Below are 27,665 nucleotides of genomic sequence, written 5' to 3' on the forward strand. Positions count from 1 at the left end.
CCCCACAATGGGTCAAAAGTGCAGGAAGTGTAACAGAGACAATCACTTCTCAAGCACGTGTATGACCAGACAATTCAGAAATAAAAGAGGCAGAACGATGAAACCACGGATGACTAGCAACAGGTACGCGCGACACAAAGAGACTGCAAATCGCAGCTCCTCAGATAAGTCAGAGGAGACAACAGCACCTGTGAGGGAGGAGAGACTGTATCTGGTGTCAGACGCACAAAGAGAAGACACAGAGATAGAGCACGTTCACCTTGTGGAAAAGAGACAAATAAAGAAAACACCCACTGTAGACATTAGAGTAGGAAACCACCAAGCAAAGTTTGTGCTTGACAGTGGAGCAACATGCAACATCATGTGCATATCAGAATACCAAAAAATGAGAGTGAAATCATCGCTATCACCGCCGACCGTGGATGTGTTCATGTGGGTCTCACGACGGCCGGTAGAAAACATGGGGAAGTTCAAGGAAACTCTCACACACAAAGGAAAGTATATCAAAAAGAAATACATGTGCTCAAGAGTGGCATCCCAGCACCATGCCTGCTCAGCAACGTGACCGCCCAGGTAATGGGGCTACTGGCCATGACATATCACATGTGGGAAACTGAAAACATCCTACACGAGTACCCAGCAATATTGAAGGGTCTTGGGAAGCTAAAAGGAAAACAAATAACTTTACACATAAATGCCCAGTCAAACCAGTGGCCCAGCATCATAGAAGAGTACCAATTCACCTACAGTCACAAGTTGAAGAAGAAATTACAAATCTGCTAGCACAGGACATATTTGAACCTGCGGAAAGACCAACGTCGTGGGTGTCTCCAGTCGTGGCAGTACCTAAAAAGAACACCTCAAAGATCCGCATTTGTGTGGACATGAGGATCCCAAATACCGCAATCGCAAGGGAACGACACCCAGGACCCCATTGAAACGACATGATCAGATGCCTTAGTGGGGCCTGCCAGTTCTCAAAGCTGGACCTATGCAAAGGATATCATCAACTTGAGCTGGACCACCAATCGAGGTACATCACAACGTTTTCCACGCATCTGGGCCTGTTCAGGTACAAGCGTTTGAGCTTTGGAATCTCTTTAGCAGCGGAGATATTCCAAGAGACAATAAGGCAAGTGATAAGACCAATACAAACAGCCTCAACTACAGGGATGACATTCTAGTGTTTGGAAAGACAGACAAAAAACATGATGCAGCTCTACGTCAAGTGTGCGGACAACTGGAGCGAACAGGCCTATCACTAAACGAAGGGAAATGTGAGCTGGGAAGAGGGGAACTGGTGTTTTTCGGTCATATTTTCTACAAGCAAGGGATGAGGCCAGACCCCAGCAAAGTTGAAACACTGAAGAATGCAAATGCACCGACAGACATTGCAGAAATACTATCATTTCTAGGCCTCGCCAGCTATTGTGCGCGATACATACAAGACTTTGCCACAGTGAGCATACCACTAAGAGAACTAACAAAACAAGGACAAAAGTTCATCTGGTCTCAGGAATGCAACAAGGCATTCGAAGAAATAAGAAAAGCAGTGGTGACTGTGGAGCATCTAGCATACTATGACCCCCTACTATGCACTCAACTGACTGTTGATGCAAGCCCGGTAGGGCTGGGAGCCATACTAGCGCAGCACCTGCCAGGAAGAGACTCACAAAGGAAGATTGTTGCATACGCGAGTAAAAGCTTAACAGACATTGAAAGGGCATATTCACAACCAGAAAAGGAGAGCCTAGCGGTGGTAGGGGTGTGTGAGCACTACCACATGTTTGTATATGGGAAGCCTTTCACCATCATAACTGACCACCAGGCGCTAGTGACAATCTATGGCAGCCCGTCAGCCAAAATGCCACCCAGGATTGAACGCTGGGGTATAAGGCTGATGGATTATGACTTCACGATTGTGCACAAGCCAGGAAAGGAACCCAACCCGGCAGACTACATGTCGAGACACCCACTACCGCTGGCACCGGAGACGACATCAATGGCAGAAGAATACCTCAATTTCGTATTGAAACAAAACACTCCGGCGCCAATAAAGCAACCAGAGCTAGCAAGAGAGACCAAGAGAGACGCCACAATGCAAGCGGCTCTGGAGATAATGAGAAAGCAGAGATGGAGGCATGTCAACAATAATTGCACCTGGGGAACACGAGTATGCAAGGAAGAAATGCTAGTTCTCAAGAAGAACCAACAGTTGATGGACAGACTGCAGAACAATGTCATACATTCACCCTAGTACAGAGATATCGGCCTAAATCCATCATTTTTTTGCACTCCACACCACCCCAGTTCAGACATGGCCATATGCAAATCAGCCTTGACCCTGTGCCTCATGGGAACAGTCCAGCCCTAACTGCCAAGCCATGTCTTTCCTGGACCGGAATTAAGCATCCTAGGACCGGTTTCTGGCTATCAGCCATCTTCAGCCAGGATAGCTTGACTCCAGTGGTGTGGAGAACATGGGACTCACGTCTGAGCATACCCATCCCACTGGGGTGAATGTATGACATTGTTCTGCATTCTGTCCATCAACTGTTGTTTTGCATTTGTCACCCCGAGTGGGATGGGTATGCTCAGACGTGAGTCCCATACTATTTTGTTTATAACCCTATCATTGTCAAGACGAGGCCTTTGCAGGCTCTTTAAACAACAAATTGCTGGCATTTTTCTTTTTGCAACCCTACTTTATATTCTTTTTCATGAAATGCATTCTCACAATTCCATATTAAACTATACTAATATACTACCCAAATAACTGAACAACATATCCACTACTCAAATGACTTCATATTTTTTTACTATACTAAATTTCAACAGTAATCCTTTATGGGTTCCGGATGGCGTGCTACTCGCCAGAAAAGTGCTTCAACACCCATCAGGGGTAACAAGTGCTATATGAATGCAAATCTTTCTTCCCCTTTTATCCCTCCGTTATCCTTCTCACTCCAAGTAACTGACTAATATCCACCACTGAAATTACTTCATATTTCACCATATTAATTCACCACTAATCCTTTGTAGGCTTCCTGAATAGCGTGCGCCAACAAGCGCTATAAATACAAACCTTTGTCCTCCTCTATCCTTCTGCTATCATTCCAAATCCAATTAACTAACTAACCTATCCACCACTTAAAATGTACTTTCATGTTTCACTATACTAATTCAACACTAATCCTCTATGGGTCCCGGAGTAGCGTGCTACTCGCTGAAAAAACTTTTCCACACCTCGTCAGGGGTAGTGAGCGCTATATAAATGCAATTACAATAGAATACAATACTATGGCAGTAGACGTTATACGCAAATGTAATGAATAGGCAGAGTGGGGGCCCAGGGGTACTGTAACTAGAAAAAAATCTAAGCCTTGTTAACCAGTGTACAAAAATATGTAAATATGCAAATGGTCTTTCAAGACCCGTGAAAAACTCAGGCGTGCCGGGGATAAGACTCGAGACACTGCACAGCCAAGCCCACACCAGCTCGAGCTGAGGGGGGCTGGGGGGCTGAGACACACGACGGGGGCGGGCTGAATCCCTTTTAGCCCTATGGGTGTTGCACGCCTGGTGGGTGCAGTGCATACAACAAGAGCTTCCATTACACCAGCAGAACCTATATGTACTATGCAACATATGACAATGGTTCAACCATGTTTCACTTATACACACATACTCGTTTGGCCAAAAAGCTTTTTGGCAGACAACCATTGTAATAACACAGCACTAAAGCCCATATAGATTATTTTAAATATAGACAAAAAATAACCATACAAAATAAGTGCTCAAAATCACAATCTAATTACCAAAATAAACCATGAAGTGATCACTTATGTCAGTGATGGTGTGCTACTGTTTGTCAGACCTCTGCGGCTAACTCTTATCAGGATCATTTGGTTCTCCAACTCTGGTCGGATCACTCCATTACTCAGCATTTTTTAGGTCTCGCCTGGCGAACGCAGCGCATGCGCTGCATCACCTTGGCGAGACTATTGTTGTCGGTTTGGTACGCGAAGGGAGACAAACCATGTGCGCGCCCGGACATGACAATGACTGGTGACCTTTTACCCAGTAGTTTGTTCCCTGTCTCTTCGAGACCAGGCTCTTCTATTTTACATACTGCTTCTTGGTATTATCATAATAACTGTACTTTACGTACATAAACAAGCCCTCGGGCACTGCATAGCTATTCTGTACCAAGGTCACCACTTTTTCATCACTCTGGACAAAAGGCCTCCTCTACATGTTCGCATTTGTTTTGAAAACCATTCACAATTATTTTCAAAACACATCGATCCTTGTAAAAACTCTGGAGTGACCACTGCAGTATATAAAACCCTTATTCCCCCTACAAATCAGAGGAGAATTCCTTCCAAGCTGACACGAGGTCATGCATGCCGAATCTTTGACATGCAGTTGTCTGAGATCCCTCGTGGGGTGTCATCCTCGGAGCTGAGACGGGGTCCATCGTTCTTTACCATCAGGTGTGGGGTACTTTCCTAGTCATTGCTCCTCGGCTGGACGGCTTTTTCTCTCCCCCCCCTAGGTCCCTGTCTCGCCTATAACCTATCTCATCTCCCTCCCCTCTCGCTCTCTACCCCCTTGGATATCTTTTTTTCTCTGTTCCCTCTGTTGAAAAGTAACATATAATCATTTTTACCCTAACCGTTGTGATAATTGAACCCTGAGTAAATGTTCTATTTTGTATAGTTACAACTCTAACCACTAGTATATGTAGTAGTTCTTTGTACTTGACATCACCACTTTGTGATTCTGACCTTTCTGTGTTTGCATTTATCTCCTGAGTGACTCTACAACGTATTTCATTTCCTTTTCTGCTATCTGTATCTCTTCCGTGTGGGACTCTTCTACTCGCTGACTCCCTCCCTTTGTCCTCCCTGACCCTTGCCTCTTGTGGATCCTGTCTTTGTCTGGATCGCTAAATTATCCGGGTATTGTAGGTGTTCTGTTACTGTAATTAATGCGATTTTCTTTTGCCGTTTGTCCCCCCTCTGTTGACCTGCCAGTTCCGACCCTCCTCCTAGCCCCCTGTCCCTTTTTTGCCCTTTAACGTAGCACTCCCTCTCTCCTTGTTGGGGAAGGATCCAGTAGGTAGATCTTGGAGTCTTAGAGACCCCCCTGAGAGAGTCAACTGCGTAAAACACCCTCCCCCCTGTTTTCATGCTCTCTCCCACCAGCCCCTACCGCTTTCCCTCTTTCATTCTTTTGTCTACTTCCCCTGCTCCGAAACCCTCCCCTCTAATTCTCTCCGCTTGCCTGCTACTCCCCCTAGCCCACTGTCCCTCCTGCCCTTTAACTAAGCACTCCTTCTCCCCTTGTTGGGGAAAGATCCAACTACTTACACTCTGGAGTCTCAGTGATCCCTCTGCGAGAGTCCACAGTGCTAAGGGAGCCCCTCACAGTTGAGGCATGGTATGACGCCCCTTGCCAAAGCACTCCCTCTCCCCTTTTTGGGGAAGGATCCAGTAAGTAGGCCTTGGAGTCTCAGAGACCCCTCTGAGAGAGTCCATTGTGTTAAGGGAGCCTCTCGCATCTGAGTTGGGGGAAGGATACCACTTCCCCTGGGATCACATCTTACTGGACTTTGGACGCAGCATTTACTCGTCTACCGGTTTGTGCCTTCTTCACCCTCCCCCTCTTCTTCCATGCGGTGTCTCTCACCTTCGCCCTCCTCTCTCCCGCCTTCATTCACTGTCTACCTCCCCTGCTCCTACACCCTCCCCCTGAATCGCTCCCCTTGCCTGCTTTTTCCCTTACGCATTTGCCCTTATTGTTTGTCTCAACTGAACATGTAACTATGTAGCTATGCTCTAATAACTTGTGTAACCTTTGTAACAATGTAACCTGCAACTATGGTCTGATACTCATGTAAAGCGCTCTGATAGCTCCGGGTCTAGCCAGCGCTATATAAAACCTTTCAAATAAATAAATAAATAAAATCAGGTGAGGGGTTGGTACTTTCCTAGGCGATTCTTGGGTACACCCAGCACACATATATACACATACACATGCTTCACCGATATATCAAGGTTAGGTACATTTAGACAAAGTAGGTAGGCTGCGCATTGTAGGAGTACGCAAATGCTACTGTCTTATATGAACTGCCCATGTTTATTCTTTTAGCGCTATTGTAGAACTGTATCTACTGTTTACCATATTGGTGCTTGCAATCACTTTCTGGTGCTTCTGTCTTCTGATTGTCGCTGAAAATATGTTTTACACAAGACTGATGCTTGACCAATAAATATTTATTGAAAAGGTCCCAATCGTCAGTCTGTATTTTTTGACAATAAGGAAGCACTAGCGATTGAGCAAAAAGTACTGTACTGTTTTCCACGATCCCTGAGTAGTCAGTGTTGTAATGTTCAGTGGTTGCCAGAAACTACCTACACCATTGTAGGTTACAAGGGAATGGTAGTGGCACTGTAGAGCTAGTTTGACTAACGGCTGACTTATCCTGTGGGGGTGTCTGGAGTTGGTTTGGACACCAAGCCCTCAGTTTTGTTCAAAACGCGCAGGTCCTGGGGATTCCTAGGAACTACATAACAGTTCCTGTGGGCTATGTGTAAAACATTTGATAATTATAAAAAACTCAATGGCATATACTCATGGGAGAATCAAAATTATACACACCATCTGTTTCAGGGTTTTTTACTTAATTCTACACTTTGTCTGGTAAAGTCTAACAAACAATGTGCTCAGTGTCCCAAGTGAACTAGAACCTAACAAAAGTGCCAGATTTGTGACGTACAATAGGTTCAGTTTGTACAAAACGACCACAGGAATGTATAAACAAGGGATATATGACGGTACCACGCGTACTTTTACAACGCGTACCGTTACAACGCTACTTTTACCACGCAAGTCGTTACAACAACTTGCGTGGAGGGGCGCTGGATAGTAAATTTTTTAATTTACTATTCCAACTCCAGTCCCGTGGACTCTAGGGAAGGAGTTGGATAGTAAATTAAACTATTTACTATCCTGGAGCGCCCTCCAGAGCAAGTCGTTGTAACGACTTGCGTGGTAAATGTAGCGTGGTAACAGCACTGTGTTGTAAAAAATGTGTGCTAACCGCTGTATACTATAAACAAGATATTGACAGCCTCCTAACACAATAGTATGGACTGAACAAGTGGTTCGTTTGAAATACGTGTTGATGGCGATTTGACCCCAAGGGCAAATAAGGGTTCTCATCAGGTCCTAACAATGCGGAACACCTGAGATAAGAAAAATTATAATTTCCTGTCAGTGTGAAAAGTGCACACCAGTAAAAATGTGGCTCCAGACAAAGTGTAGTAGTTAAATGTGTACTCAAAAGGGGCTCAGCTTGGCGCCCAATGTGAGAGGTAAAGGGACAGACATTCCTTTAACGAATCCAGATTAGTTAAGGATTATCCTCTGGGAGTACCATCCACTGGGGAGAGAAGTAATTTCATGTTTCCAAATCCAAACGGGCGCCATAGACAGAGGGGATCCAAAATACCAATCCTTGATTGGTAATTAGTCACAAATGTAATTACCATAAAATACGGGCTCATCGACTCCTTCCGATCAATGTCGGAATGCGACTGCAGGGGTCAGCCCGTAGACGCGGAGAGAGAAGGAGACAATTCACCCTTCTCTCTCGAGGCCGTCAAGTGGCAGGACTTGTGGGTTCTCTGCATCTCCTGCTGGGTACTCAGTGGGGCAACCATCTCTACAAGTTACACTAGAAGGATACACACAGTATCGCCTCTCTCAAGAAAGGGTAAGAAAAGGAACGACTGAGAGCATGTAAGGTGTGGGCACTTATCAACTGCACGTGAGCTTTGTTCACACTATTCATGACTCAGTGGAAGGGAAGGGGAACCTAATCCAGGGGATCATTGGGGAGCAGTATAGAGGGAGAGGGGCAATGATAGAGCCTACGAGGGATTACACCTAGGAACCCCATCTTGTGTCCTCATTGAAATGTGTATAATTTATTACAACTGTGTGATTGAAGTATTTGCTTACTCATAAGAAAACCACAGGGCTGTACTTTAAGATTGATGTGTCTTTGAATTTGATTGTTGAGCGCTGAGCTTGAGAACCCCCCACACTACAGTCCTGAGAGGCCTGTGACTGCTCACCCTCGCTACCCGGAGTGTCAAGTGTAAAGGGGTTGTACTTGACCCAGTTTGCAAAGACCTATGGTTGAGGCCCTCTACCCTCTGCCTTCCCCGTGGCTCCCCCAAGAAGAGTCTGACAAGCCGTAAGTCACATTGACCCCAGGCTCTGCCATGGAGGTTCTCCGTGGTACTATTGGGGCCATTAAATTAGTGGCACTCACTTTGAATATTCTGATTCAGTCCCCCGCTAGTCAAGCACTCTTTCCTGTCCTGAAATGTTGCCGTACATCTCTGTCCTTGGTGGAAAAGTATGTGAAGTTCTTTCATGCAGACAGCGACAGCGGACGGCTCTATTCTGCAAGTTCAGTCGATTGGGAGGTTACAATTCATGATAAGGGTGGTGATGCTCACAATCTTCAGTAAGCTGCGGCAGTGCCAACACCATTCAAGAGGAGGTTGTGACGGGATTGTGCTGCTTGTGGTCAAGGAGAGCCTGACCACAAGCTTGAATTCTTCTTGGGTCCAATCTCAAACCCAGCACCCAAACAAGCAGCTGCCCACGGTCTGTGTCCCAGGGGTGAGCGCTCCGGGCAGGTGCAGTTGCCTTCTGATGATGCCAAACTTCTTCCAGCACATGTCACTTCTTCCTACCCTACTACTGATGGTATCCAAAACTTCTTTACTTATTCAGATGCTTCTTGTTGTTAGACGGCACAGAAGCACGGGCAGCATGTTGAGTTCCAAGAGACTCTGGGCCTCAGGTGTCAGCACAGCCGCCGTCACTGGGGAGTCATTTTCGGACACTCTGTAGTACAGCTGTAATAACCTTGTCTTGTATTACAGTGTGGGTTTAAAGTTGTCTGGCATCCTTTGCATCCCTGCTTCTTCCGAGCTGTCTCTTTCCAATGCAAGGTGACCTCCAATACCTCTTCTGAGCAGTCTGTTTCTTGGCTGGTGCCGATAACAACTCTGTGACCTTTTCTGTAATAGTCTGGAAGGCCACTAACACCTTGGTAGATTGGGCCCCCCCTGCGTGCAAAAGGCTATTTCATCTGCACATGCAACTTTTATATTATTAAAGATCAGTTCTGGCGTTACTTGCGACCATCTTAATCTACGTTTTCCATCAGAAGGGCGCAATACACCAGATTTAGAGTTTTCCCCTATTTTAACTACCCAGGGGCCAGTTAGATGTAGTGATAAAAGATTGTGATTGCTAAATTCGCTCTCAACAATTAGAAAGAGGTGTACATATGATTGCATTAGGGATGAAATTAAAAACAAAATCAATGAAAGTCCCTTTCCCATGGCCCTTGAATGTGGGCACCGTAAATCGGGTATACCGATCCGACATGGCCATGGTAGATGTCAGATCTAAATCGTTAATCATGTCATTTAGCCGATCCCCTTCAGCCGAGTGCTCAAAGTGAAATCCATGCATACACGGACAACTCAACTCGGAGATACAAGACAATAAGGGGTTACCACATGAATGAATATTGAAATCACCTACAACCATAAGATTATGTAGGCTATGACTCATGGAGTTATTAATAAAATCATTCAGAGCAGATATATTACTTCGATCAGGACAAGTAGAGAATGAGTTATAAAAGTTTACCAAACCTAATATGCAGGTCCCACTACGTAATGTTAATGCAAGGATACCTGAGTGAGAGGAGGGTACTACACATATTTTACATGTCACAGCTACGGAGATATAGATGACCATTCCATCCCCTTGGTCTCCCCCTAATAGATACAGTGGCTGGAACAAAATAAGCCTTGTAACCTTCCAAGAAAAGGTCACATTCTGCCGACCAAGTTTCCTGTAAGCAGATTATCAGAAATTGCTTAACATAAGTTGTCCATCTAGGATACCCTAACTTGGCAGCCAACCCTGCTATATTCCAAGAGATAAAATTATTCAGACTCTCCCATTGTTGCTTGGCCTCTTCGACTCCTGAGGTGGCCTTCCCCCCTCCTATGATACCAGTTTCCCTAAGTCAATCACAAGCCTCCAAGTCAGACAAAATTTCATATCTGTTGTGCACTGGTAGTCTGTACCCGGTATTATTTTGTCTATTTGATGGTATCTGTGGTGGCATAGGAAGAGCAGGATGATATAAAGGTCTCAACCAAGACCAACCGTCCCCCTGCGGCTCTTCCTCCAGGCCGAGTCTCACCGGTTCTCTCCGTGGTAGTGGCCTGTAGAAGAACCCCAGAGGTAATAATTGAATTACGGTACCCATTGTTGGCTGTAGACTTAGACCCCTTGAGAGTAAACGACCTGCAGTATGGGGATTGTCAAAGTTAATAATAATGCAGTCACCCGTCCCTTGTTTACTAGATCTGCCAATCCAGTTAACCCTGCGTGCCATGATTATATGGTTGATTAAATTGGCTCCGTCTAGGGTATTCTGGGAGAACCAATGCACTATTTTATTCAGCAGTTTCCCATAGTGTTCAATGTTTCCTGGTGGGAGGGCGGGAACTTGCCCCAATATAACTACATATGGGGTGGCTTCTGGCGGGAGGTCAATAACTGAAGATCTCCGGGGCACACAAGGCCCCTCCTCTAACCTCTGATTTAACTCCGGTAGGGGAGAGGTCCTTCTAATGTTGGAGGGTTGTGTTAAGTCCGTTTTATCTCTCGCGTCCACCCTGAGATTACTTTGCCCGCCTACATCGTGGGGCCTTATATTAACCAAAACTGGATCATCCTCCTTGCCTCTCTTCCTGCCTACTCTGTCGTTCATGGTAGATGCTTGAGTTTTAGACTTATGGGGGTCCGCTATAACTGTGACTTTTGAGAGATTAACCAGCGAAGATTCTAAGTTCAGTAGCCTTGATTCTACCCCACATAGTTTTTGAACAATAGGATCAAGCAGGGTTTTTACCATAAATTCTAATTGCCCCAAAAATCCCCATCAACGTCGCCAGCAGTAGGTATCCCTCCATCACTCTGGGCATTATTAATTGGATCTTTCTGAGTCACATTTCCCATGTCATGTAATTCTACCACTGTCACCCCTTTATTCCCTGGTGCTGTGTGTCCTGGGTGTCTGGTTCCCCGGGTTTTCTTAGGGATAGCACTAGTTTTCTTAGGGCGGGTAGTTACTACTTTTTGTTTCTGCGCCCTTCCCCGTAATTTATAGTTAACGGGGTAAGTATCGGTTCCGGAGTCCCAGAGAGCCTATTTCCATTTAGTGTTGATATAACAGCCTCCGTCTGGGGAATCCTTTGTTGAGGCGAGGTGGTAATATTAATGGTATTCTGAGTGTCTGGTAGGGCAGGAGTAGCAGAGAGCCTACCAAATAGGGGGTCCAGGGATAGCCTACACTCAGTCATTATGATTTCATTGTTGAGGACTGACTATGCCCTGGTCAGGTAGGCATCTAGAGTTCCAACCACTCCTAAGCCCACGCCTACTCTCCGTTTGCTCATTTTAAGGTACAGTCAATTCAGAAAAACCCAGGCGAAATACTTAGGAAAATAAGTACCCCAATACAAATGATAATCAAGGGCTAAAAGAATTAATTAGCCAAGGTGGGCGATGGAACCTGGCTGGCTCAATGCAGAACCACAATACTAAACTTTTGTGAAGAACACAAAGGGTATTATACCATACTACTACGTATATGCCGTAACAGTACTATAAGATAAAATAAACTTAGGAGTAAATACTGAGTTTCCACGATAATATCTATAAGAAAGAAGAGTGATAAAATAACAAAAAAATAAAATCTGAAACAGTGGTCCGCTAATAATCCGTTTCAGTATTTATAGAATGTCCATAATTGTCAATTATGCACAGAACATGTAATGCGAGTCCGTATACAGTTTCAAAAGTTCAGAATGCCCATAGGCCTACTCACATAACCATATGAACTGATCAGGAGGAAATGTTTAGAGGGGTGGCCCAGCCCGGCCGCAGTCGACCTCTGACGGCCGCAGACGGCCCCGCCCTTGTTTTGGACTTCTCCCGGCGCCGCCCGCGTGCGTCCTGCGTTGGGTGGCGGAAGACGGCGCTTTAAGCGCGATGGCAGCGCCTTCCCCAGCAGCAGCTGAGATCAATTGGGCAGCAAGGGCAGTGCGGTGCACCCTGGGACCACGAGTCCCACCCGGATGTCAGGCGAGTGTGAACGGGCGTCCTCTCACTTGTAGCTCGGCAGCAGGTCCGCGTTAGAAATCCCCAGGTCACCAGAAAGAATTCAGAAAGCCCTGCGTTGCGTGGGGGAAGGTGGCGCTTTACGCGCAATGACAGCGCCTCCCCCAGCAGCAGCAGCTGAGATCAATTGGGCAGCAAGGGCAGTGCGGTGCACCCTGGGACCACGAGTCCCACCAGGATGTCAGGCGAGTGTGAACGGGCATCCCCTCACTTGTAGCTCGGCAGCAGGTCCGCGTTAGAAATCCCCAGGTCGCCAGAAAGAATTCAGAAAGCAGTCATCAAGGTCACTCCTTCGAAGCAGGGTCAAGGTCACCCATCCTGGCAGACTGGTCGCATCTTTACCATTCAAGGGGATTTGGCAGTAGCTGCTCCAGCTATGGTGTTCTAAAGAGTCTCCCAGTCATTGCTTGTGTGTTGGCCCACAGCTTCTAGTCAGGAAAGCTTGGCACAGTCACTGGAAGTTAGTTTTCCGAACTGAAGAGAGCCATTGTGCATTCCAGGAACTTAGTTCTGTTTTCAGTTCCACCATTTTCCATTTCCAGACAGATTTTGGCAAACCATAGTATTTATCCTAAAGCCCATGTAATCAATCCAAATCTGTTAGAACGTGTTTAGCCGCGGTGGAAGCGGATAGTATGGTTTTATGAGGAGAAAAATGAGGACTCAACAATAACCATATTAAATAGAATTCCTCCTGCAGGAAGTGACATAAGGATAAAAGCAGGTGACATCCTGTGCCGTGGTCCAGGAGGGACAGGCTTAGATATAAATGGTCTGGAATGCATTCATTTTCCTTGAATGCAAAATTCAGCAATCCAGAAAATACTGCTCGCCATCCTTCGTTACGGATGGCCACCAGGAGGATCTCAGTACTAACAGGAGAGCGGCTGTGGGTCCTCTCTGGCGGGCTGTGCAGTGTCGTTACCATTCACAAAACCTCTCCCTGAAGTTCCTTGGTCCTAAGGGTTAGAGGCCGTTGTTGAAAATGCATCTCTCCTTAGACAGTTAGTGTTTCGGTTAAATCTTTAAGAACCTTTGGATCTAATTAAGAATGAGCGAGACGCACTTGTACACATGTTTGGAAAGCACCAGTTATTTGATAAATTGAATGATTGCCTGAGCAAAGGTGATTGGATAACTGAGTGACAGCGCATCAGCAGGTGTGTTCTTGGACTGTGCAAAGCAGTGGGTTCTGTTCTCACTCTGTACATTACGGAGGCTCTCCACGTTTCTATGATGGGTTTGAATCTCAAATGGTCTTGTATTCGGATTTTAGGGTGTCTGCATCATGTGTGGATGAGTTTCATTGCCAGACGTTTTATGAGCCTTTGCAGTTCCTCTCACAGTCTTTAAATAGGTGGGAAAGGTAGAAGATCGGGTCTTCAAGTCCGGCCTCATCCTGATATTGCAAATCAATTATCTTTAGTCTAATAACTTCTATTATCTTCCTTGCTCGTGTCATTATCATCAGATTCAAGCGATCCATAATCAGATTTCTTATTTGATTCATCTCCTTTCTTGAATATCTTGCTTGGGACGGAGGGGGCGGGCTCTCTTATCTTGGGGGAAACGTCTGGTAAAAGATGCGCAGATGTATTTAAGGATAGAAAGTAATAAAAGGTCGAGGCCGTCCACCTGCCTGGAGATACTTTAGGCAGGAGGACCCCCAGAACTATTTCCAGCACCCCTCCCCCCCCCCGTCCTCCCCAAAATGTGCTTTTCAACGAAGACTAGATCCATCCGTCAAAGTTAAAAAGTCATTCATTTTCTGTGGTTCCTTCGCACTATCACAGATATGATCGATCAGTTCCAGTGTACTGGGTGAGAGGGAGGGTTAGGTGGGCAGTGGGCAGTATTCAGTGGGGTGCTTTGTGGTTGGACAGTGCCCAGCTCCGTGGGGGCTGTCTAGGTGACAATGTGCAGCTTATTCAGGGGCTATGTGGGTGGTTAGTTCTCTGTGAATGGATAGTGCACAGCTCAGTTCGGGTACAGCTCAGTAAGGGGGCTGTGTGCAGCTCACAGCTCTGGGGTTTAATGTGAGTGTGCAGTGCAGGGGGTGCCATGGGAGCTGTGCACAGCTTTGTGAAGGGCTGTGCGCAGTGCACAACTAGGATTTTTAGGGTGGGCAGTGTGCACCTCAGTGGGGGATCTGCGTGTTTAAGTATTATACAGCTCTGTAGGGGGCTGTGGGGGTCTGTGCTGGTGGACAACTCACAGCTCAGTGAGGAAGGGGTCTGTGTTGGACTGCTCGGGGCGAGGTGGGTGGATAGTGCACCGCTCATTGGGGGTGGAGGGTCTGTGTTGGTGGACAGTGCAGACCTCAGAGGGGGAGGTGGGTGGACAAAGCACAGCCCAATGGGGGGAGGGGGTGGAGGTCTGTGTTGGTGGGCAGTGCAGAGCCCAGTGAGGGCCTGTGTTGGTGGGAGTGGAGAACTAAGACACCAGAAGGGAAGGCAGCAAGAGTGTGCAGCTGCAAGAAACACAGTTTTCTTGCTTAGCTTTAGCTTTGCACCGCCTGCGCCCCTAAATATGGCACCAGCCCTTGTTTTGTTGGTTTATGGTAAAACACCTTGTGCCCTCCCACCCCCTCAGCCCACACACTGCATATGACATTGGTCATTAGAATCTTCCCAGAATCTAACCATCATTTCTTTGATCCTGACAGAACAAGGTGAGAGCCGAGAAGAAGAAAATTGAGTCTGAGATTGAAGAGCTGCGCCAGCTCCTGAGAGACAAAGAGCAGACGCTGCACCAGAGACTGGAGGAGATGGAGAAGAGGATTACCAGGGCAGAAAATGCAAATATATCCAGACTGTCCAATCAAATCACTTCTCTTAATGCCCTGATAACAGATCTACAGAAGAAATGCAAGGAGCCAGCATTGGACCTCCTGAAGGTGAGACACCGCTTGGTAAATACAAGACAACACAGAAGAGCTACATTCATATGGTGTGTGAGGCGTTGAATGTAAGTGGAGAACATGCATGATCAACAGACTGGGTAAATTTACAGACACCTCTTGTATTCTGACAATCCAGCAAAATATACAGACGAGTTAAACTAACGCAAATCCTTCTATTCTGAAACCCCATCACTTCCAACGTGTTGTCCTGTCTCAGGTCTTACTCACAAGTTGCACATAAGATCTTTTTTCCCAGGTGCTTCACACCCTGTTCAATCTGGCCTCTGTTCCACGTGTCAGGAGAGTCAAAGCAGGGGGCCGTTCTTTACGCGCTAAGGCCCCAGTGCTTTGGAATGGGCTTCCTCTGTCCATTAGTGCTGCCCAGAACCACTGGAGTTTCAGAAAAATCTTGAAGACCTGGTTATTCTCTGCTTAGCTGCTCCCTGCGGCTCTTTGTGATAGGTCGCTTTTGTTATGGCGCTCTTTTAGGACTAGCGTTTCGATGCCCTGTTACTGAGGCAGATACGCGCTGTACAAATCTTTTAACATAACATAGCACTGTACAGACTGATTTAGTACAGAGTTATGAGTGCTGAGTATACAGACAGCCCAACACGGTATAAAGAACACCTGTACTACGTCAAATGTTCCCATTCAGAAAATGCTGTGGCTCATGACCCTATTCAAAATATCACACTCTGCTGTGTCATTGGACCTCATTCAGATATAGTTAGATTGTGGTTATATATTATTTTTATATTTCTAAAAATCTACAATGGAGGTCAACAATGAACATCCTTAAAGCAGCGTAAAATATAAATACATTTCAATTTCATTCCTAAGCTGAAATATCATTATATTAACACATTTGATACATTTCTAATTAATGCTATTATTGATAGGACTGAAATAAATAGAGTGAGCAGTGGTTACATTAATTAACTAGTTGAGACTCTGAATATAATTACTACAGTGTGTGCAGTTTTAGTCAATCCCACAACATCTGCTCACCCTGCCTTATTTACATTTAACGACAAAACGTGTGTGCGCAGATGAAGAATGACATTGCTCGTAGAAAAGTCACATTGTGAAATATGGTTGCATAATTTGGTACAGCTGTATTAACAATAGGTTTCATGCTTTTCAATAAGGTTCAGTGCTGTTTATCCAAACTGTAATTAAGCTCTGGTCCTCGAGGTCCTAAAGATTTCCTAACCTGAATTATGTCCGTCCATTCATTTCATAAACATGAACATGAAACAGTTCAGAGTGTAGTCCATTTTTATACATAGAACATAATGTAATATTTGAGATTGTTCCAGTTCAAGTGTCACCAATTCTTAGAGAGTATTAAGAGCCTCCTGTTGTGAACAAAAACGCCCTGAAATAGGAGACCGCTGTGCTTTTTCCTGAGTACTGGTTACACCCAGTTCAAGTGTTGCTGCTTGTATGGAGAGATGATTTCTAACATAAACAAGAGACTTAAGGGTCTATTGCCATGCTTTAGACAAAATCCGGGTTTATTTACAGGCGTATATTTAATTCCATATAAGAGCATTGAAGGAAGTGACCCAATTAGGGTCACCCGGGTCACTCGTGACCCCCTCCCAGCCTTCCATACAAATGAAGTCAGTCAGACAGTAGAGAATACAATCCAAAGTTCGAGTCCAGTCCAGTCAGACCAGCCTCCTTAGAATTCTGTAGAGGGACTTCCCCTGTCAACATGGTAAAGCAAGATATACATTTCCAACACCTCTAAAGATCCTTCAAGTCTGGGAACTGATGAACAAAGGAGGTACAGATGGACGAGCTAACATCCTAGAACGGGTACATGCTATCTTGGTTTCAAGGTTACTCTGCCCGTGCCCGTCTCTCTGAGAGTGGGAGCAGGGCTACCTACTGGGAAAGGCATGCAAAGACATAACGATTTATCCATTAGTGCAGTGAAGCTCAACCTTGAATGATAAAGAGAAACAATTGAGTCGACTTTCTACCGAGGCAGACAATATGGGACAGAAGCTTAATTTTCGTTCATAGTACAAGATGGCGGCTGGATACAAAATGGTGCAGCAAATGCTAACGTAACTTGCACAATGCTAGAAGGAGTCGGCTAGACGTATTCTCAGTCCAACAGCGTTAGAAGTATTTTGACAGGGTATACTTTGAGCAGGGATACTAATTGTTTCACTGGTATATCACCAATTATTTCTAGTGATGCAGGAGCTTTAGAAGCTTTAGAAGGATATGCTGCTTGATCTCAGGAATTGAAGACTATGATACATGACATATTCAGAATATATTAGACTGTGCTGTCATCTGCCGTCATTTAGAATATTTTTAAAGTTCTGCTGTCTTGAGGGCTCATTTGGGATTTCACAAACTGTGCTGTGTCATGTGACACTATTCAGAATATTACTGTCTGTGTGTGTTGAGGTGTGAGATCGCCACCCCAGTGTCTCCTTGGATGAGATACTTGCATGTGTGGTTACATTAACCTGAATTGCACAACTAATACCTAAACGTCTGTGTGAATTTAAAACCCGTTGTAGAAACTCATGTCCTTCTTTTTGTTCCTCTGTTTTTCAGGATGTCAGAAGCACCCTGGACAGGTAAGGTTGGTTTATTGTCCTCCTCTCAGTGTGTAAGGAGCAGGTCTGGCTGCAGTGTCAGTCCTGAGCTCACAGAAATCCACGCTGGTGCCACAGTAAAACTACTGCATACAATTATTATATGTAGATCACCTCATAACTACTCTCCCGTCTTTCAAACAGCGTTGAGCCCTCTTGCTTGTTCTCAAAACATCCAGTCTTTAAAAACTCTTTTTCCTTTAGACAAAATATTATGTGAGGTTTCAAAATTTGTCTTTGAGTCTCCTCAAACTTCTAGTCTTCTGAAAAGCACTTGTGTCCACAGAAACTACCTCAAGATTTCCGCAAACACAGAGTACTCAAACTCTCCTTCAAAACTTTCCAACGCCACTGCCAATCCTCAAATGTCCCTCCAATGCTTTGAAACATCATTGAAATTGTCTAAAACCCACATCCTCTCCTAAACCTGTCTCATCCCTTTACAAACAACCGCAAAGGTGCACCACATAAGTTGTTACAGTTGTAATGGAAATGATATATCTTGGAGATGTAGTTGTTCTTCTTCAAATTCTTTATTTTCAAAAACATTCAGTCAAACATAAACAGCCGACGCGTTTCGTCCCAACCTGGGACTTCTTCAGGGCTGTCGGTAAAAAACATATATACATACGATCAGTATTGTGAGTACTGAAATACATATACAATTTTAAAAAACATTTTACACACTAGTTAAAAACGCGGTGAATACAACAGACGCGAAGCCTATGCATATACCTGATGTTTAAGCCAAAAACTAACTGTCCATCTGACAGCCAAGTGGTCATAGATGGAAAAACAGGCTGTGTACACATTTATATACAGTATTTACATCATTTACATGTTAAGTACTTATCTCTGAGCTCACTGTCCTTCTGACAGCCAAGTAGTCATAGATGGAGGTTAAGGCTGTATACACATTTATATACAGTATTTACGTCCTTTACATGTTAAGTACTTGTCTCTAAAAGAGCATAAGATTGGGTGGCACTCATGTGACATATATTATCAGGGGATAGGGTCTATATTTCCACAGTTCAATTGTACGAGGTTCGCAGAGAAGCACACTTTTGTCCTACCATCTCAAGAAATGGAACACTGAAGCTTGTTTGGCCTTGGCACTAAGGTGAAGCTCTCAGGACTGGTACCATGTATTTAAATAAAGAATTGTTTTGTTTTTGTGAGTCTGACTATACCACATGTTAAACGGAGAAAGAAAGGGAGAAGATGTCAATGCTATCTCAGTTGGCACCGAAAAATTCATCTGCTGTGTTACCTTTAAGTTGTTCGGACGTCGCATGCGTGGGAGAAGTGCCGTGGCGTGGTCTTGGGCTCTCCTTGCCAGCTATAGTAAGTCTTATTGTGACGGTACTTCCCGCTGTTAGTGATTTTATCTGGGGCATAAAGGAAAGAAGGGATCAATGTGACTATATCAACTTTTAGTAGGTGTGTATTAATGACACAGTAAGAAACCGCCCCGAGTGGTGGAACGTGTTCACCAATATATGGAGCTTCTCTAGTAGTTAAACTCAAAGTAGATCTGGGGCGCAGACTACTTACTCTCAGAATACTGGCGAGAAACAACAAGGCCGATATCTTAGTAAATTCTTCCAATAAATCCTGGATGGATACCAGCTTGCTATATGGATTGATTCAGTACGTATGCTAGAAGGAGTAAACAAAACAAAATAACGGGACTAAATGCCCTGTGTGTCAATAAATTGGAAAAATATATGAATGGCACATTGTAAGTAGCCAAACTGTCTGTCCCATGATGTTTTACCTGTATTGCGTGTATCAACGGTGTTGGACTGGAGGTTCTGAAATTCCTATGGAGTGGGGTCGTGGGCACTGTATCCCAGCAGGCCTGTGGAAAATAATGATAACCAAAGACCTATAAAATCCATTGGGGAAGCTAGTAACACTTTTGGACACAGAGGTCTGCCCTGCTTCAATACGACAGTACCCTGTATCAAAAAGGCTGTTGGTTTAAGAAATAAAAGTGCGTGTGTGTCAAAACACACTAAGCAAGTTCCATTGGTAAAGTATATAGTCCTCTATGTCATGTGGCATATTATATCAGAACACCCTTAATACAGTAAAGGGTAAACTAAATAGAAAGGAGGAGGTAACCTTAGAGAAACCCATCCCAAAAGATTACTTAGAAAGGTAGTCCCCAAGGTCTAAGGGACAAAGTTACCTCTTCACTAAGGAGGGTACTATAGGCCTAGCCTAAGTGCATAGATGGGCCAGGGGTATCAAGCACCAGAGCCACTTACCGTTGCAATCAAAGACGGCCGGCGCCCATCCACAACCCTCTTCCTGACCTCCACCTGCAGCGACGTCGTGTGCTGAGGGTGTGTGTCCATCTTGCTCCCTTTATAGTAGTGGAGATTAGGCTGAATGAAATCACCTGGCCCCATTTCCCGCCTTCGTGCGAGGGAAAGGACCCATCACGATGGCCGATCGTCGTAAAAGCGGCGGCCATCTTGTAGTGTTTGAAATGGTATGTGTTTATGTGCCCCTAAACAGGAAAAGCATGTATATAAGTCGGCAGTACAGACCACATTGCTTTTTTAATTATTATACAAAATTTTCTCTTTTAATATCGCCGTAAAGTTGCAAGTATCGGTTAAAAAACACGCGCCCCTGTAAAGTAAACAAGAGACGATCCCGAACCTGAGAAGATGAAGTAGGGGAAAGGCGGGCCCTTATGTCCATAGCTGGTGCAGCAAAAGGTGTAAGAAGTTGCTGCTTTAATGATCAGGCGGCTAACTCACTCGGATCGTCAGTCCGAGTAAGCCTGACAATGGCGGCCATCTTGGAGTGTCCAGGTCGAGAACGATTTACCAACACGGTAGCTAGGAATACAGCCCGCCTAAATATTTGGGACATTGGAAGGGAGAGAGAAGAGCGTAATCTGATCGTTAGTGAATTACGGGAAAATATAAATCGGAAACCAAATGTGAAGTCGGAAACTTTGAGCCGAAATATCGTATATAATCCGAGATGAGGACTAAACCACTAGGATGTTAAAGGGTGATATTTGGTGCTAATGCGGAGAAGGGTAACCGCAGGTGCAGCCTCGCTAATAGGGAAATTAAGTCTCTTGAATTCAAGGTCCCACCGAGCCTAACACAGCGGCCATGATGGAACATCTAAGTTGGAGCACAAGTCCCAGTGAGCTGGTTATGGTTGCAGCTAGTTCGAAAGTAAGGACCTAGGAGAGGAAGAAGATTCCGGGTTCAAGTAAAACTACCCCAAAAAAATGTAATCAGAGTATATTAGTTGGACTCTAGTAATGAATTGCGAGGTCGGATATAAGGTCTTTAATTGTAATTAAAGAATCTATTGTGCGATCGGTATACATGATATAGATGATGGGGTGTGTGTGACAGAAGTGGGTGTGTCTGGGGCGCCCGACCTGGAGTAAAGATACATTCCAGGCAAGCAATAGTGGGCGCCATTTTTCGACAGACCTCCTGCTCATGCAGGTTTAGTGGGAGGTACTGTCAGACAGGTTCAGAACGTGAGTGTGCAAGAACCTATTGTTGTTAACAAGTCTTGTTGTAGGGCATAAGAGGAAATAAATTACACGTTTTCATCTATGTGCAGGTGGAATGCCAAATGTGTGGTGCCTGGTGGCTCAATCATAGTGCGTGTGTTGTCATAGGGAAGGGAGGTGGTAAAAATTGTAGGGCAAAGTGTGCAAACAGACAATAAACCTGGAATGGAGAGTGACAATGGCATGAAATACAGATACATGAGCCCTCTCCAGCAAGAAAAGAGGATTGTACATCAAAAGTTACAGTGTGTAATAGAGCAGACAAACCTCGGAGGTTAGAGGTCAGCAACAGTATCGTGTCTATATTACATTTCGTTCCTAAGGGACAATATATCAATTATGACTTCGGTGTTTAGAAATCCAAAGTTATCGTCATAATCTTAACCTCATTCTCCACGACAGCGCAGAACATTTTAAGGGCCACACATGCGGGTTACTCAAGGAAATAATGCAGTTCATCTTCGGTGTTAAACCCAAATTCAGTGCAACGAAGTCTACAGATCCAACCCGCCTCCCGTTGTCTCAATGCCAGTTCCCGGTTTCCACCCCTTGGGTGTGGGGGTTGGTGATCTATGCCTATGAACCACATGTTATCTGTTTCTTTGTGGTGTTCCTGCATGTGGAAGGTTAGGGGATATCTTAGGTCTCCATTGCGTCTTGCTCTTACATGTTCCTGTATGCGGATTTTTAAGGTTCTCTTAGTGCTGCCTACGTAAATCTTGTCACAGCCGCAACCCAAGGCATAAACCACATATTTTGTGTTACAATTGATCATGTGGTCAATTGTGTGGGTTTTGTTTGTGTTGAAGTTAAATGTCTTAGTTCTATTTCTACCAAGCGGACACATATTGCACTCGCTACATGTGTAGAAACCTATGGTGGGAGTTGTGAGCCAGTTGGTTCGCTTTTTCGTTTCCAGGTAGCTGGGACACAAGATGTCACGGAGGTTTCTGCCTCTTCTGTAGCAGACCTTGGGCGTTCTGGTAATCGAATCTTGAAGGCTCGGTATGTCCGCAATGAGATGCCAGTTCTTTCTAAGGATATTGTAGATCGTGCTGCTCTGATCTGAGTATTGTGTGGTGAACGAAAGGGGTCTGCTGTTATCTGCTGGTCTTTGCTTGGGGGCCAGAGTGTTTGTTCTGGACATATTCTGAACCTTTCTGTTGGCTTTTGCCAGTGTCTTCCTTGGGTAGCCCCTTTCTAGGAAGCGCGTTTCTGTCTCCTGTATATTTTGTTGGAAAGCCTCCTCCGTGCTGCAGTTGCGGCGCATCCGTATCATCTCCCCGTAGGGGATGTTCTCAACGATATGTCGGGGATGTGCACTTTCGTAATGTAGTATGCTGTTACAAGCTGTTGTTTTACGATGAGTGCGGCTCTGGATTTTATTGTTCTCCACAAAAAGGTTTACATCCAGAAAATCGATTGTTTTCGGGTCATTTGTCATGGTGAAACGGACATTAAACGGGTTGTCATTAAGGTAATCAAAGTATTTTTGGAGGTCTGGGGTAGGTCCATCCCAGATCATGATCACATCATCGATGTACCTACCCCAGAAAATGATGTTGTTCATCCAGGTCGCCGCATGTCGGCCCCAAGCATGCTCCCGCTCGAACCAGCCCATAAACAGACCGGCGTAAGCGGGAGCAAACTTGGATCCCATCGCGGTCCCTTGTATCTGGTGGAACCAAGCTGAGTCATGTAGAAAGTAATTTTTTGACAGTATGATGTCCGTCATCTCAAGGAGGACACCATTGTGAGACAAGTGGTCTGCTGTGCGTTTGTCTAAAAAAGTTTCCAACGCCCTTAGACCGAATTCTTTTTTAATGCAAGTGTAGAGTCCAACTACGTCTAGGGTGACCAATTGTAAGGAATCTGACCAGACAAATCCTTCCAATTTTCCTAATATGTCCTTGGTGTCCCTCAGGTAGGCAGGGAGATTTTGTACCATAGGCTGGATAAAGGTGTCCACATACTCCGAGAGCCTTTCCGTAGGCGAACTGACTCCAGAGATTATGGGGCGGCCAGGTGGAAAGGGGCCCCCTTTGTGAATTTTGGGGAGTATGTATATGCAGGGATAAGACGGGGTTGTTACTGTCAGATAATGGCATTCTTCTGTGCTTAGTAAGCCTATCTCTCGCCACTCTGTGAGTTTCATGTTTATATAAGAGGTCAGTGCTTCAATGGGGTTGTGGTCCAATTTGGTATAGCAGGTGGGGTCCGAAAGTTGTCTGGAGATTTCGTTCATATAGTCAATCCTATTCATGATGACCACATTCCCCCCTTTATCTGCCTCACGGATAACTATTTTTTCATCAGATTGTAAACCTCTCAAGGCTTCTGATTCTGTCCGGGTAAGGTTATATTTTGGCAGGTGAGTTCGTTTGGGGTTGTCAAGCATCTGGTGGAAGGCGTGGCTGACTTTCTCTCTGAAGGTGTCTATGTTAGGATGAGTGCCTGTGGGGGTGAATTTTGATTTTGGTTTTAGACCACTGTTAACATAAACATCTTCAACGACATTCAATTCCTGTCTTACATTTTCGATCTCAACAGAAGTATCAAGCTCAACAGACATCATTGCTTGCAATGTATTTATTTCATTGACAGTGTATTCAGTAACATTTTTGACATTCTGATCAATGACATGCACGACATGGTTGGATGGGTTACGTTCAAAATGGTCTTTTAGTTTGACTAGACGAACAAATTTCATTAGATCCACAAATATATCAACATCCCCACCCTTTTGATTGGGGCAGAAGCCTAGACCCTTGCTAAGGACAGAGATTTCATCCTGCTCTAATGTTCTCTCTGAGAGGTTGACCACAATAGATTGGGATTTGTTATCGTTTTTAGATTCGACTATTGTGGCTAGTTCCCCTTCTTTTTGGACCTGGTTACTCTCTCCACTGTTTCCAGATTTGGTTTTTTTGTGTTTCTGCTTACGTTTCTGCCAGATCCTCCCTCCCCTTCTTGTCTTTGAGGTTCTTTGTGAGCTGGACGTGCCCCTAGTCTCCACCTCTCCATCTCCAATAAAAAATTATTGGATCTTGTGTCAGTAGTGTTGGAGTTTGATGGTTCAGTCGTGGAAGCAGAGCTAGCCGCAGACGAGAGCGATGTAATACTACTCGCTGAGCTTAATTCTGGGGTTTCCGCTCTCTGCCTCTTGCCATCCCCCGGTATTTTCACCTTATCATATTTCTTCGAAAAGGTGTATACCCTCCCATCGCTGTAATCCTTGTCATCCCTTTTGATTTTCCTCAGTTTCTTATCTCTAAGGTAGATTTGGTGTTTTTCTAATACCCCATCCAGTATGGCGTAATTTTTCTTTATGACATCCTTTAGTTCTGATTGCGCTATTTCCCTTTCAAGTTCGTCTATCTCTTGCTGAGCCTTGGCTCCCTTTTTTTCCGCATTTTTAATAAGGATCCGCATCATGGTACATGACGCGTTCCGAAGGTTATTTTCCCAATCTTCTAGTTGCTCAGTATCTAGATCTTCGAAAGTGGGGAAAATTAATATTCTCAACCCACGTGGTATTTTTTCATTCTCTAGGTATTTCCCCAAGGTGGTGCCATCCCACCACCGGGACATCTCATTCATTTTTAACTTTTCCAATCTCTTAAACTTGGCTCAGCTCAGCAAGAGATAGACGAACATGAAAGGGAAATAGCGCAATCAGAACTAAAGGATGTCATAAAGAAAAATTACGCCATACTGGATGGGGTATTAGAAAAACACCAAATCTACCTTAGAGATAAGAAACTGAGGAAAATCAAAAGGGATGACAAGGATTACAGCGATGGGAGGGTATACACCTTTTCGAAGAAATATGATAAGGTGAAAATACCGGGGGATGGCAAGAGGCAGAGAGCGGAAACCCCAGAATTAAGCTCAGCGAGTAGTATTACATCGCTCTCGTCTGCGGCTAGCTCTGCTTCCACGACTGAACCATCAAACTCCAACACTACTGACACAAGATCCAATAATTTTTTATTGGAGATGGAGAGGTGGAGACTAGGGGCACGTCCAGCTCACAAAGAACCTCAAAGACAAGAAGGGGAGGGAGGATCTGGCAGAAACGTAAGCAGAAACACAAAAAAACCAAATCTGGAAACAGTGGAGAGAGTAACCAGGTCCAAAAAGAAGGGGAACTAGCCACAATAGTCGAATCTAAAAACGATAACAAATCCCAATCTATTGTGGTCAACCTCTCAGAGAGAACATTAGAGCAGGATGAAATCTCTGTCCTTAGCAAGGGTCTAGGCTTCTGCCCCAATCAAAAGGGTGGGGATGTTGATATATTTGTGGATCTAATGAAATTTGTTCGTCTAGTCAAACTAAAAGACCATTTTGAACGTAACCCATCCAACCATGTCGTGCATGTCATTGATCAGAATGTCAAAAATGTTACTGAATACACTGTCAATGAAATAAATACATTGCAAGCAATGATGTCTGTTGAGCTTGATACTTCTGTTGAGATCGAAAATGTAAGACAGGAATTGAATGTCGTTGAAGATGTTTATGTTAACAGTGGTCTAAAACCAAAATCAAAATTCACCCCCACAGGCACTCATCCTAACATAGACACCTTCAGAGAGAAAGTCAGCCACGCCTTCCACCAGATGCTTGACAACCCCAAACGAACTCACCTGCCAAAATATAACCTTACCCGGACAGAATCAGAAGCCTTGAGAGGTTTACAATCTGATGAAAAAATAGTTATCCGTGAGGCAGATAAAGGGGGGAATGTGGTCATCATGAATAGGATTGACTATATGAACGAAATCTCCAGACAACTTTCGGACCCCACCTGCTATACCAAATTGGACCACAACCCCATTGAAGCACTGACCTCTTATATAAACATGAAACTCACAGAGTGGCGAGAGATAGGCTTACTAAGCACAGAAGAATGCCAGTATCTGACAGTAACAACCCCGTCTTATCCCTGCATATACATACTCCCCAAAATTCACAAAGGGGGCCCCTTTCCACCTGGCCGCCCCATAATCTCTGGAGTCAGTTCGCCTACGGAAAGGCTCTCGGAGTATGTGGACACCTTTATCCAGCCTATGGTACAAAATCTCCCTGCCTACCTGAGGGACACCAAGGACATATTAGGAAAATTGGAAGGATTTGTCTGGTCAGATTCCTTACAATTGGTCACCCTAGACGTAGTTGGACTCTACACTTGCATTAAAAAAGAATTCGGTCTAAGGGCGTTGGAAACTTTTTTAGACAAACGCACAGCAGACCACTTGTCTCACAATGGTGTCCTCCTTGAGATGACGGACATCATACTGTCAAAAAATTACTTTCTACATGACTCAGCTTGGTTCCACCAGATACAAGGGACCGCGATGGGATCCAAGTTTGCTCCCGCTTACGCCGGTCTGTTTATGGGCTGGTTCGAGCGGGAGCATGCTTGGGGCCGACATGCGGCGACCTGGATGAACAACATCATTTTCTGGGGTAGGTACATCGATGATGTGATCATGATCTGGGATGGACCTACCCCAGACCTCCAAAAATACTTTGATTACCTTAATGACAACCCGTTTAATGTCCGTTTCACCATGACAAATGACCCGAAAACAATCGATTTTCTGGATGTAAACCTTTTTGTGGAGAACAATAAAATCCAGAGCCGCACTCATCGTAAAACAACAGCTTGTAACAGCATACTACATTACGAAAGTGCACATCCCCGACATATCGTTGAGAACATCCCCTACGGGGAGATGATACGGATGCGCCGCAACTGCAGCACGGAGGAGGCTTTCCAACAAAATATACAGGAGACAGAAACGCGCTTCCTAGAAAGGGGCTACCCAAGGAAGACACTGGCAAAAGCCAACAGAAAGGTTCAGAATATGTCCAGAACAAACACTCTGGCCCCCAAGCAAAGACCAGCAGATAACAGCAGACCCCTTTCGTTCACCACACAATACTCAGATCAGAGCAGCACGATCTACAATATCCTTAGAAAGAACTGGCATCTCATTGCGGACATACCGAGCCTTCAAGATTCGATTACCAGAACGCCCAAGGTCTGCTACAGAAGAGGCAGAAACCTCCGTGACATCTTGTGTCCCAGCTACCTGGAAACGAAAAAGCGAACCAACTGGCTCACAACTCCCACCATAGGTTTCTACACATGTAGCGAGTGCAATATGTGTCCGCTTGGTAGAAATAGAACTAAGACATTTAACTTCAACACAAACAAAACCCACACAATTGACCACATGATCAATTGTAACACAAAATATGTGGT

The 27,665-nt window shown here is 44.9% G+C and overlaps 1 protein-coding gene across 1 annotated transcript in view; it reads left to right on the top strand.

The window, feature by feature from the left end:
• LOC144827029 (E3 ubiquitin-protein ligase TRIM39-like) overlaps positions 1-27,665 on the top strand; it is a 198,608-nt gene that overhangs the window by 83,751 nt on the left and 87,192 nt on the right. The window contains exons 3-4 of the mRNA XM_078685495.1: positions 14,963-15,193; positions 17,786-17,808. Coding sequence (XP_078541621.1) covers positions 14,963-15,193; positions 17,786-17,808 — 254 coding nt within the window. The remainder of the gene's footprint in view (positions 1-14,962; positions 15,194-17,785; positions 17,809-27,665) is intronic.

Source organism: Lissotriton helveticus, chromosome 4_1, assembly GCF_964261635.1.
Source record: "Lissotriton helveticus chromosome 4_1, aLisHel1.1, whole genome shotgun sequence".
NCBI lineage: Eukaryota > Metazoa > Chordata > Amphibia > Caudata > Salamandridae > Lissotriton > Lissotriton helveticus.